Source organism: Parambassis ranga, chromosome 2 (genome assembly GCF_900634625.1).
Source record: "Parambassis ranga chromosome 2, fParRan2.1, whole genome shotgun sequence".
NCBI classification, from domain to species: Eukaryota; Metazoa; Chordata; class Actinopteri; family Ambassidae; genus Parambassis; species Parambassis ranga.
In genome coordinates this window covers 42,360,608-42,373,492 of record NC_041023.1, presented here as the reverse complement: position 1 = coordinate 42,373,492, position 12,885 = coordinate 42,360,608, and the positions used below count along the sequence as shown (strand labels likewise).

General features: G+C 39.3%; 1 protein-coding gene and 1 pseudogene across 3 annotated transcripts; one reads left to right on the top strand and one right to left on the bottom strand.

Moving 5' to 3' along the window:
* Positions 1–235: 235 nt before the first annotated feature.
* Positions 236–2,705, top strand: LOC114429813 (rho GTPase-activating protein 1-like). 3 transcript variants are annotated; one of them, XR_003669944.1, is made up of 4 exons: positions 236–297; positions 1,496–1,624; positions 1,716–1,826; positions 1,906–2,705. XR_003669944.1 is itself a non-coding variant. In XM_028398454.1 (3 exons), exons 2-3 carry the CDS (start codon positions 1,752–1,754, stop codon positions 2,071–2,073), a joined length of 243 nt encoding a protein of 80 aa, XP_028254255.1. In that variant the 5' UTR covers positions 1,358–1,624; positions 1,716–1,751; the 3' UTR covers positions 2,074–2,705. The 3 variants fall into 3 exon arrangements, 1 of the variants encoding a protein (XP_028254255.1); XR_003669947.1 differs by lacking the exon at positions 236–297 and adding an exon at positions 740–776; XM_028398454.1 differs by lacking the exon at positions 236–297 and having other exon boundaries at positions 1,358–1,624.
* A 7,702-nt stretch (positions 2,706–10,407) lies between these two features.
* LOC114444889 (immunoglobulin lambda constant 6-like) lies at positions 10,408–11,234 on the bottom strand (annotated as a pseudogene).
* Between the last annotated feature and the right edge of the window lie 1,651 nt (positions 11,235–12,885).

Genomic DNA, 12,885 nt, shown 5'->3' with positions numbered 1-12,885 from the left:
ATGTTGTCCTGAATGTTTATGATATTTTCTGTTTCTGTATTTTAATGTTGCATTAATTCATTTGGTTGTTCCAGGTTTTAGATGTTTCCATCATCACATTAGTCTTTGTGTCCATTTGTCTCTCCACGTCTCCCTCAACAACATGACTTTAAGGAGGGAGAGATCCTGTCTGACCAGCAGCTCTGTAACCAGGACAAAAGTTTGACCCGACTGTCATCCAATACAAAGAAGAGATCAACCATCAGGACCCACTGCTGAACATTATCCTGACACCTGAGATACAGTTACACAGAACAGGTATGTGAACCTACAAACAAGCAGTGAATCCTTGACTCATGGAGGCTGCAATTGTTCTGAACTAGAATGTATTTTCTGATCATCACATTAGTATTGTTGCATCAATTCATTTGGTTGTTCCAGGTCATAGATGTTAGGGAGGCGTCTGTCGTATCCAACCAATTAGCGTACGTCTTACAAAGTCGCTCATATCTCAGGAATGGTAATAGGTAGAGACGTTCTGTTTTTTTCCTCGAAAAGAACACATTTAGGCTTTTCGGGGACCTATGTCTACCCCGGCTGTAATATTCTATTGGCAAGTCAGTGTCCAATCGGTCCATCGAGCAATATCAGGAGGGGCTCAAACATCCGTCTCTGAAGCCGGCCGCTCAGCCTCCCACGTCTCCCCCTCGCAGCCCTCCCCTCCCTGACCAGGTGTTTGAGGTGCCACTCTCACTGTCAGTTACTGAATCTGGAGGTGCAGCTCAAGTACAACTCAGGTAAAAAGTAAAGTAAAAAGTCATGTGACTTTCGTTCACATGTGAGTTAATCATGGCTTCCTAGCAGTGCTGAGAAGTCAGAATCAGAATTACTTTATTTATTATAAATTCTTTTTGGTTACAAATAGAAATCAAAGATAAATTGAAATTGAAATATTTAGCATTAATTTTTTTGTTATTATAGCATTTACATCCCTGAGGTGTATGTAAAGAAGAACATATTTACTACTGTATAAAAACCTTTACATGGTAAAGAGCATGACATGAATGTACAGTGTCTGAGTGACTGTTACAGTTCAGAGTTCAGTAGTTTGATTAAGACAGGCAGGCAGTGGTGCATCGTTGGAGTCGGAGTCTGTTGCTGAACGAGCTCCTGTAGCTGGTCAGCACAGTGTGGAGTGGGTGGGAGGGACAGTCCAGTATGGTCTTTATTTTGGACATCTTCCTCTGACGCACCTCTGTCAGAGAGTCCAGGTCCTCTCCCACAACATGGCCGGCCTTCCTGAATATTCTGTTGAGTCTGTGTATGTCCCTCACCCTCAGACTGCTGCCCCAGCAGACAACAGCATACATGATGGCACTGGCCACCACAGACTCAGAGGACATCCTCAGCATCGTCCTGCAGAATCTTTAGTGTTTCAGAGTTTTGTGCAGCTTTTGCTCTTTCAGATGAAGTAGAAGAAAGAAGGCTTACAGCTGAGCGGCTTTGTGTGTTTCAGGCCAGGCAGTGAATTTCAGAGACATGGAAGACGTCCACTTGGCTGCTGTGATTCTGAAGACCTTCCTGAGGGAACTGCCCGAGCTGCTGCTCACTTACCAGCTTTACAACGACATCTTCAACTTGGCCTGTACGTCAAGACCATTAGTCCAAGAAGTCATGAATATAGTTGAATAATCAGTGGTTTCTCTAGGATTGTTATTCACAGTGGCATTTGATAGGTTGCAGCTGTATCCAGTGACAGTCAGGTGACCGTCATGAAGACGCTCGTGGAGTCTCTGTCTGAGGAGAACTATGCATCACTGCGATACCTCATCACATTCCTGGCACAGGTACGGCTCTGACACCACGCTTCCTTTCACATTTGTGCGTCTGTTTCTGACAGCTGTGTGTGTATGTTTGTGTGTTTAGGTGTCAGCCAACAGTGAGGTGAACAAGATGACCAACAGTAACCTGGCTGTTGTGTTTGGTCCTAACCTGCTGTGGGGGCGGGACAACGCCATGTCTCTCAGCGCCATTGGGCCGATCAACAACTTCACCCAGACCTTGCTGGACCAGCATCATCTGGTCTCCGCCTAGCTTTGTGGCCAAAACTGCTCTTTAAGTTGTTGTCTTTTAATTTCTCAAAGGCCAAATCATCATCATCATCATCATCAGTGGTTGAATATTGGCGTTGTGTTGTTGCTATAATTCAGAATATGATGTGACTGAAAAGAACCAAAAGATCATTCATTTAGTTTGACTGAGGCAAAAAAAAGTTAACTGTTGTAAGTCTGTGTGTGTGTGTGTGTCAGCTGATCTCAGTACATTTGAATAGACAAATATACTGTTGGGCTGTTCATATATTGATTTAAAAAAATAGAGGGCTGTGTCAGTTAAGGTGTGTGTGAGATTGTTGAGGTGAACAGGTGTGTGTGTGTGCGTGCATGCTTGTGCCTTATTTGTTCCCCTGAAGTGATCGTGTGATTAACCATCAAAGTGCCAGTGTGCCCGTTTTGCCATAGATTAAAACAGCACGAGGTGCGTTCAACGCATCACAGGTTTGAGAATCAACATTTCATATATTTATGTTTTAAAGCAAAAAAAAACCATCACATCAATCAGACAAAGAATAAAGTCTGATTTTTTTTCTTGCTCCTTCAGCCAATAATAAGTTAAAATTCACTACAGCTAACTGAATCATCCTAACCAAGTTAACATGTTTTCTCAACTCTGCTGATCAATTACGGTTCAGTCTAATCTATGGATCTTTGTACTGTAACTGTTGTTATGGTGACAGTGAACAATGTTTCTCTGTGGGAGAAATGATTTTGGTTTCCAGGATTTATTGATACTTAGTGATGTTATTTTCTTAACTCCTTTTATTTTTCTCCTTTACTTTTGATATGTTGTGGATCTTATGTATGTAAGATATAATTACAAACTGTAACATCCATGTGTGTAAACAATAAATAAATGTTACTTTTTTCTTACTGATATTTATTTGTGTAAACAATCATGTACAGTTCAAATCAGGGTGCGCATTAATATAACACTAAGGGTGTGCATTTTAGAACAGCAAGGATCTTTTTATGTTATTTATTTGAAATGCATCCATGACAGTAACAAGGTTTACAAAGAGATCAGAATTCCTTTATTTGTCCCTGAGGGGCAGGTTAAAGCACAAGTGAGCAGCTTGAGGTATGAAATACAAGACAAAACGGCAAACAGTAGTTTCAGGGAGTATATGAGCTGAGAAGAAGTCCAAGCATCTGAATGAATGGCTCAGAGGGTTAAGTGAGTGGTGGACTGTGAAGAGTGAAAGGCTGACTGAGAGGAGGTCCAAATGCCTGGGCGAGTGGCTCAGGTGGTAAAGCAAGGGGTAAAGGGAGTGATTTGTGCCCTTGAAGAGCCAGGTTCGATTCCTGGAGGGTGAAGAACAAAGACAGAAGATCCGGAAGTCCGGAAGGACCGGAGGAGAAGAGGGGGGCGTCCTGGCCCCCCGAGTTTCGGGGGTTCGTGAACAGGGGGTTATGTCACCAAAGGTGGTGAGAGGTTGAGGGTTTTAGAAGTGTTGGTTATGTTTGCTTAAAGTAAAGTAGTCTTTCAGTAATCTTACTTACTAACTTACTAACTTACTAACTTACTAACTTACTTACTAACTTACTTACTTACTAACTTACTAACTTACTTACTAACTTACTAACTTACTTACTAACTTACTAACTTACTTACTAACTTACTTACTTACTAACTTACTTACTTACTTACTAACTTACTAACTTACTTACTTACTTACTTACTTACTTACTAACTTACTTACTAACTTACTAACTTACTTACTTACTTACTTACTTACTTACTTACTTACTTACTAACTTACTAACTTACTTACTAACTTACTTACTTACTAACTTACTTACTACTTACTAACTTACTTACTTACTAACTTACTTACTAACTTACTAACTTACTAACTTACTTACTTACTAACTTACTTACTTACTAACTTACTAACTTACTAACTTACTTACTTACTAACTTACTTACTTACTAACTTACTAACTTACTAACTTACTTACTTACTTACTTACTAACTTACTAACTTACTTACTAACTTACTTACTAACTTACTAACTTACTTACTTACTAACTTACTTACTTACTAACTTACTAACTTACTAACTTACTTACTTACTTACTTACTTACTAACTTACTAACTTACTAACTTACTTACTTACTAACTTACTTACTTACTAACTTACTTACTTACTAACTTACTAACTTACTTACTTACTAACTTACTAACTTACTTACTTACTTACTAACTTACTTACTTACTAACTTACTTACTTACTTACTAACTTACTTACTTACTAACTTACTTACTAACTTACTAACTTACTTACTAACTTACTTACTAACTTACTTACTAACTTACTAACTTACTTACTAACTTACTAACTTACTTACTAACTTACTAACTTACTTACTAACTTACTAACTTACTTACTTACTAACTTACTAACTTACTTACTTACTTACTAACTTACTAACTTACTTACTTACTTACTAACTTACTTACTAACTTACTAACTTACTTACTAACTTACTTACTAACTTACTAACTTACTAACTTACTTACTAACTTACTTACTAACTTACTTACTTACTAACTTACTACTAACTTACTAACTTACTTACTACTACTACTAACTTACTTACTAACTTACTAACTTACTTACTAACTTACTAACTTACTAACTTACTTACTAACTTACTAACTTACTAACTTACTTACTAACTTACTTACTAACTTACTTACTAACTTACTTACTAACTTACTAACTTACTTACTTACTAACTTACTTACTTACTAACTTACTAACTTACTACTACTTACTACTTACTAACTTACTAACTTACTAACTACTTACTTACTAACTTACTTACTAACTTACTAACTTACTAACTTACTAACTTACTTACTACTACTTACTTACTACTTACTTACTAACTTACTAACTTACTTACTTATAACTTACTTACTACTACTTACTAACTTACTAACTTACTTACTAACTTACTAACTTACTAACTACTAACTACTTACTAACTTACTACTACTTACTAACTATCTTCTACTTACTAACTTACTAAACTTACTATACTTACTTACTAACTTACTTACTAACTTACTTACTAACTCTGACTTACTACTTACTTACTACGTTACTAACTTACTACTTACTAACTACTAACTTACTAACTTACTTACTAACTTACTAACTTACTTACTAACTTACTAACTTACTTACTAACTTACTAACTTACTTACTAACTTACTTACTAACTTACTTACTAACTTACTTACTAACTTACTTACTAACTTACTAACTCACTTACTAACTCACTTACTAACTTACTTACTAACTAACTTACTTACTAACTTACTAACTTACTTACTAACTTACTTACTAACTTACTAACTTACTTACTAACTTACTAACTTACTTACTTACTTACTAACTTACTAACTTACTTACTAACTTACTAACTTACTTACTAACTTACTAACTTACTAACTAACTTACTAACTTACTAACTTACTTACTAACTTACTTACTAACTTACTAACTTACTAACTTACTAACTAATAATGCAACAAAGTCATTTTTTTTACTGATGTTTGACATGACCAAGACTGTAATAAAGGTTAAAAAAATCCAGTCCACATTCACCTTTTCTATTAAAAATTTTGTGTGTTTTTTTTTCCACTCCTCATACACAAACACACAATGACGCACACTATCAGGAGAGGGAGACATCCCCGTTCCCCCCTTGTCCGTTCCATTTGGGAGACCCGGGGTGAACTGTCCCCTGCACGGTTCACATACCTGTTCTGTGTAACTGTATCCCAGGTGTCCTGATGGTTGATCTCTTCTTTGTATTGGATGACAGTCGGGTCAAAGTGGTCCAGACTGGAGCTTTTGTCCTGGTTACACAGCTGCTGGTCAGACAGGATCTCTTCCTCCTTACAGTCATGTTGTTGAGGGAGACCTGGAGGGACAAATGGACACAAAGACTAATGTGAGAAAAGCTGGAGGACAAATCTGTTCTGTGTAACTTGATCTCAGGCTTCAGGAGGACATCCAGCAGTTTGCACTGACGGTCCATCTCTTCCTCGTACTGGACGATAGTTTGTTCAAACGCTCCCAATATTTCAGCAGCAGCAGCAGTTAGCCGCTCGCTGATAAAACCTGTCGCTTTGTTTTTCCTCGTCCTCCTTCTTCCTCCTCTTCTTCGTCTTCAGTTTACTGGTGCATTACCGCCACCTGCCGGACTGGAGTGTGGACAGTTGACAAATAGGTTTCTCTTACCTCACCTTTAAAGGTGGACATTCAGGTTCTGACAAAGAGAAAAAAAACACTTCTAATGTTAAGTTCTGATATTGAAAGGATTTTCCACAGGTTTCACCTTTTAGAGACATTTTACCTTGAGGAGCGTTGTGAGAGAGAACCATGTCATGGTTTGGTTCTGGTCCAGCATAAGCAGCAGTTACTATAGAGGGATCAGTCTCCTCTTTCAGTACATGCTGCTCTCCTTCATGACTGGTGCAGACTTCCTGCTGTTCCTCTTTAACCTGTGGAGGTACTGGTTCATCCTGGTCCAGAATGGAGTTCTTCCTCTGGTTACAGAGCTGCTGGTCAGCCAGAACATCCTCCACTTTAAAACTGTGTTGTTGAGAGAGATCTGCAGGGCAAAGGGTCAGAAGGTTCACAGCACACAGAGAGATGTATTTACAGAAAATTCTAACATAGAAATACAATCAGCTTTTCAGTAATATCGTGTCAACAGACATTCAGCAAGTCTAACTTAGGGTGCAATAACAAAATATTAGGCTTCCCAGTGTGGGACATTCACACACTACTAACTACTGTTGTTACATTATATTCCATACTTACCAGTGTTTCCCTGCCATTATATAGGGGGGCAGCTATTTTCTATACAGCAGCAGATCATAGCAGAAGTCATTCAAGGTCACCTTTCCTATAGAACAGGTCTTTACTTTGTTCTTTTATCAAACACAATAAATAGCTGCCCGTGCACATACACACACACACAGGCACAGGCTGATAAAATCAGCATCTGTCTGATCGGCTAGTGTGATGGACTGGTGCCCAAATTAACTGGTTGTCACCTTGGTGTGATATTGATGTAATGCAGGTGTATCTCAACACGTTTTTTTTTGTACAAACCAGGAATTTTTCTTCCCCAAAATTCAATTTTTCATCATTTCAGGAGTAACAATGAACATAGTGATGTCGGCCAGCATGTAACAGCATGTTCAACGGGAACATTCTGTGGGATCATTATAAAATTAGCATCTGCTAAGCTGTGATCAGGTAGTTTATAAGTGCTGTAAATGAGTTAGTCTTGATTCCTGACCCCAGGAACCAAATCATGGACTTTGTTTAAATAATACTGCTGTCTGTGTCTGTCATTGGCAGACAGGAGCCACAAACTTCTGTGGATGTTACGCTGTCAGGTCTTAACCTGGCTGTGGTCTGTGGAGGTGTGTGCACCACGGCCACTGCGTGGAATTCAGCTACCAGCCAACATGTAATGGATCATATCAGTGCTGTACTGTTTATCAACTTGGGCTACATCGATAATTCACAGCTCAACAACTGACGACGTACACGGTGGTAATGTGCGAGCGTCTTCACCATGTTGCTCATGTTGGATAGACTGAACATTGACTACGCTAAGCTAAACTAAGCTAAGCTAAGGTTTGTGCGCGAGTGCATTTATCGGGCGTTAAAATCGTCATATCTGCTGATCTGCGGACGCCGGTCATGGCCGATCAGTCGGTTAATCTCTGATGCTAACTGGGAAATAACAGCAGCTGCTCAGTAGTTTTCAACAGTGAATAAACGAGCACAGAGCTCTGATGAGCTGAAGCAGAGAGAGTAAAGCTGGAGGGACACATCTGTAGCTTCAAGTCATGAAGTCAGTGTCCTCCTGTTAGAAACACTATGTGCTGAATGTGCACTCTTTTCAAACAGAGACGTTGTTGTTCCGTGACATTGTCATGTTTACATACCTGTTCTGTGTATCTTGATCTCAGGCTTCAGGAGGACATCCAGCAGTTTGCACTGACGGTCCATCTCTTCCTCGTACTGGACGATAGTTTGTTCCAAACGCTCCCCAATATTTCAGCAGCAGCAGCAGTTAGCCGCTCGCTGATAAAACCTCTCAGCAACTCAGCAGCAGCCATTCAGATGTGATAAAACACTCACAGTAGTTACACTTCTGTTCAGCTTCTGCTGTCGCTTTGTTTTTCCTCGTCCTCCTTCTTCCTCCTCTTCTTCGTCTTCAGTTTACTGGTGCATTACCGCCACCTGCCGGACTGGAGTATGGACAGTTGACAAATAGGTTTCTCTTACCTCACCTTTAAAGGTGGATCTGACTGTCTGACATGTGATTCTCTTCTTGACCTGTGCTGACATTCAGTAGATTCAGTGTGTGTGCATGGAGGAGCACAGCTGTACACTGTCATGCTGTGTGTGTCCAGAAGGAGGGAGGAGGACACTTGACGCAGTTTGATGTAAACATGGACAAAGCAGAGAGCAGGAAGAGGTCAGAGTCCACACAGCAGGCAGCTACATGCAGATGTGCTGACAGTGCAGGGCTGATGAGGGCTGTGGAAACAGGCGTCTGATTGGAGGATTGTCTGCAGGTGAGGCAGGAAGGAGACAGAGCCACTGTGACTCCTTTTTAGGGACCATATGACATCATCATTTAGATGCAACCTCTGATTCTTCTGTCAACATCAGACACATCACAGTTTGATCAGTTTTCAGATCACACACAGCAGTATCAATAATACTGAGCAGACATTACACACTCCATCAAACACACACACACACACACACACACTTATAATAGAGCTATAATAAGTAAAGTTCTTTACATAATCACATTCACATTTTTATTATAACTCACACAATGGCACAGTATATATGGCAGTGAGTTAAAGGTGGAATATGTAGTCAGAATTAATACCACATAGTGACACTGGGTGGCAGCACTTGAGCTAAAAGTTGTGTTTCCCTCTTCCTGCTTTTTGTTTCCACTCATTACTGTACAACATGATCATGTGACTGGTGTGCTGCTTCTTCTTATTGTTAAATGATGATTATACAGCTCCTGTCTCCAGTCAGAGTGAAGGACAGCAGCAACATTTACTCTCATTTTCTATTGACTTCAATCATTCTTTCTTTGACCACAGTCATTCATACATGTCTTTACTTCATGTGTTGCTCTGATTATGACATCATTCTCCACTTGTCTTAAACAGGCCTGTTAGGTCGCTTGTGACATCACTCTTCTCTTGGTCTGTTAAAGAGAGCTGTTGGTCTTGTGATGACATCACAGGTCAGTTGCTGTGTTAAAGAGAGCTGCTTGGTTGGGTTGTGACATCACTGTTTACTGACTGTGCTTCTCGTTGGCCTTGTGATGACATCACTGTTCAGGCAGCTGTGGCTCAGGTGGAAGAGTGGTAGTCCACTAACTGTAAGGTTCTCAGCTTGATCCTCATTCCTGCTTTGATGGTGACGTGTCCTTGGTGACAAGCAGGCATTTACATTGTACCTCTGGTTCATACTCTCACCTTCACAGACAACATGTTGTACCTGACAGTGACCACTTGAGGGCAGTGATGCTTAATGCTACATCTACTGTTTATTAACAAGAGGATTATTAGTGTAGAGAGAGATGGAGGAACAGCTGCAGATATCAGTGTGATCTCAGTGGTTATTAGGACAGAAAGCAGCCAATCAGACGGCTCTGTGGGTTTCTGTGGGTTTCACTGTGACGGTTACAGAATCATTCCAGGAAGTCCTCAACCTGCCTCATTTCCTGCTCACTGCATGCTCTTTAAACAGATCAGTCTGCACTCAGTGTTTTCAACAATTAATTAATCACAGAAAATGTGTTTGGATACAAAATATCAGATCTGAAAGAGTTTATTAATATCAGAAAGTGACAGAGCTGCAGAGATCTGAAGACAGCTGTAGGTTCATTTCTCATCTACTCACATTGAAACCATCATTCATCATCAAATCACAGAGAGCACGTGTGCAGATAAAACATTCAAACATTTTCTCATTTTATGTCACTGTGAAGAAACAGCAGTCGTCGGAATGCAGATTTATAGAAGAGGATTAACACACACATACACCACGCTGAACACACACAACAGCCGTGTGGTTTCATCTTTGATTTTTATCACATCCTGTTCTGCACCTGCTGCTTGACAACCATGGTCACATGACTGCCAGGCTGCAACATGATGGATCAGCTTTACTGTGAAACACAGTGAAATATATGAAGACACTTTGTGATAAAAGTAAAGTATAAATGCAGAAAGATCGAAGCAGACAGGAAGTCAGATTCAGTTTTATACTGACTCAAAGTTTTAGTACAAAGAGAAAAAAAGAGCATCATGTGATCACTGATGGACTCTGAGGACAGTGATGGATGATGTGATGGAGGACGAGCAGTCAGCCGATCATCAGCAGAGAGAGTCCACAGCAGTACAGCAGACTCTTCACTATCAGCACAGTGTAGAGCAGCAGGAGCAGCTTCACCCTGCACTGAGACTGGAAGGACCCTGACACACAGACAGACAGACAGGTCATTCTCTGACTGTGTTGGGATGTGAACATCTTCATCCTGAATGGGTCTTACAGTCAGTGAGCTGCACAGCTGGCAGGTCTGCAGGTTCTCTCTCTGGAGGAGAAGCTGCAGCTGGAAGCTCTGAAACAGAAGAGTCACATATTTACAAAGGTCCTCTGCTCTCTGCTCAACATCTCATGAACATGTTCATTACCTTGCTCTGTTTGGGCCTTCACTGTGCCCCCCTCATGTTTGACATAGCAGCTGTACTTATAGCTGCTGCTCTCCTGCTGCTGGACAAACAAGATGGCGGCGCTGTGTCCCGTCTCTCTGAGCTCCAGCTGCTCTCCCTCAGCAGGATGCAGCTCCTCCAGCGAGCCGTTCTCCTTCTGTCTTTTCCAGGAGAAGCGGACCAGAGGAGGAACATGTCTGAGGCCAGACACAGCAGGGAGCTGCTCCCCTCAGGACGGCCTGTGGGTGCTGCTGGGTACACGCTCACCACGGGTTCACCACCTGCTGCTCTGAGGCTACACAACACAGACACACAATCATCAGCCTGTCAGTGCAGCTACGTCATGCTGTGAGGTGATAGGGAATTAAATCATTCCTGAACTTGTCTGTACTACTGGAGTATCTTTGTCATGGAGACAGGCCTTGATGGGTGGCCAGTCTATCACAGGGCTGCCACAGAAAGACAAAGACAATGAACCTAACATGCACGTCTTGAATTTGGAGGACATGTCACATGACGCATCTGATGACTAAATATAAGAACAAGCACATAAAAAATTCTGAACTTAAGGAAGCTAAAAGCAAATAAAATTATTTATGACAGAGCTTCTGACATTTAACTATAAACTGTAGCTGACCTACAACTGGTTATTATACAAAAATATGAAGTTATATATAAAGTTTACACACATGTAACAAATAACAAAACTGCTTTATAATGAATCTGTCACATATAATACATATTATTTAATCACTTAAAAATCTGTAAATTGTTTAATTTGTCAGATTTATGTATGAAACATGATTTAAATCACCATGCCGCATATTTGAAGTTATGTCTCAATATTTTACTATAATAGTCATCATAACAAAAGGCCAGTCGGTGCCAGATCGTTCATATGGTGGCATGTTATTCATTCATTTATTGCCTATGTATTTATTAATATTACATTTATTTATTTAAAGTCTGCATTGTGGGTCAAATAAAGGTTTCCTCCATTTTAATTCATATTTTCAGTTCATGCTGTATTTATGTCTCCTTGAAGCTGACAGCAGCAACAAAAGGGCTCACGTCTGTTTTACCACTGGATGTAGTGAAGTTTATAGTTAACCAGAGAAGGACTGTGTACGTTCATGATTTGTATTTTACGAAGCGATTTGCATATTAGGGATGAAATAAATACAGCATGAAATATAAACATTAAATAAATAAACTTGAAGCAGACACGGGCAGTATGTGTGGATATGTCAAATATTATACATTTCTGTTCATTAAAATTATTGATGGACATGCTAGATAAAATATTTACCAGATCACATTTAACATATATATGGTAAAAATATAACATATTTTTACCATCATTTACTTTATTTACAAAAGCAAAATATTATTTTTATATGTTGTATAATTTTGATGAATATGAAACCTGTGTTAACTCGTAAAACATATTAATGTTTATCTTAAATGTGTCATCTTTTATCTTTTATGTACAAATGATTTCCTCTTATTGTAGCACCACATCAGGTTTCTTTATTTTATATTTTAATTTATTACTGACGAAAAAATACTGAAATGATAAACACTAAAATAATTCTGCAGAAACAATAACTCAATTTAATTTTTTTATTAATTTTTCTGTCCGTGTGCTGTGTGATAAATTCTATACAAAGTATAAAAATAATAAAAATGTGATTCAGTAGAAACAGTTCATGAAGAAAGTGACTTTAAACAGCTTCAACATTTCCAACAGTAAAAATAAATGTTAGTTCTTACCTGTTACTATCAGTTTAGTTCCAGGACCAAAGATCCTCACCCACAGTGAAACAGGCTCATACAAAAACCTGCTGAGTGAAGGAGGCAGAATTCTGTCAGAATTCCATGTTGCAGGAACGTCTGTGTAAAACAGAGACACTGAAAATCTCCATGTTTGTAAAAAACATCGAAGCGTCTTCATCATCAGCTTTTTCCTGCTGATTCTAAACTTCCTCTGTTAACA

Bases quoted from the DNA above. Each gene is read 5' to 3' on its own strand.
- LOC114429813 (XM_028398454.1), top strand. From the start codon at position 1,752: ATGAAGACGCTCGTGGAGTCTCTGTCTGAGGAGAACTATGCATCACTG. The intron at 1,827-1,905 runs GTACGGCTCTGA...TTGTGTGTTTAG, and splicing joins TCATCACATTCCTGGCACAG to GTGTCAGCCAACAGTGAGGT.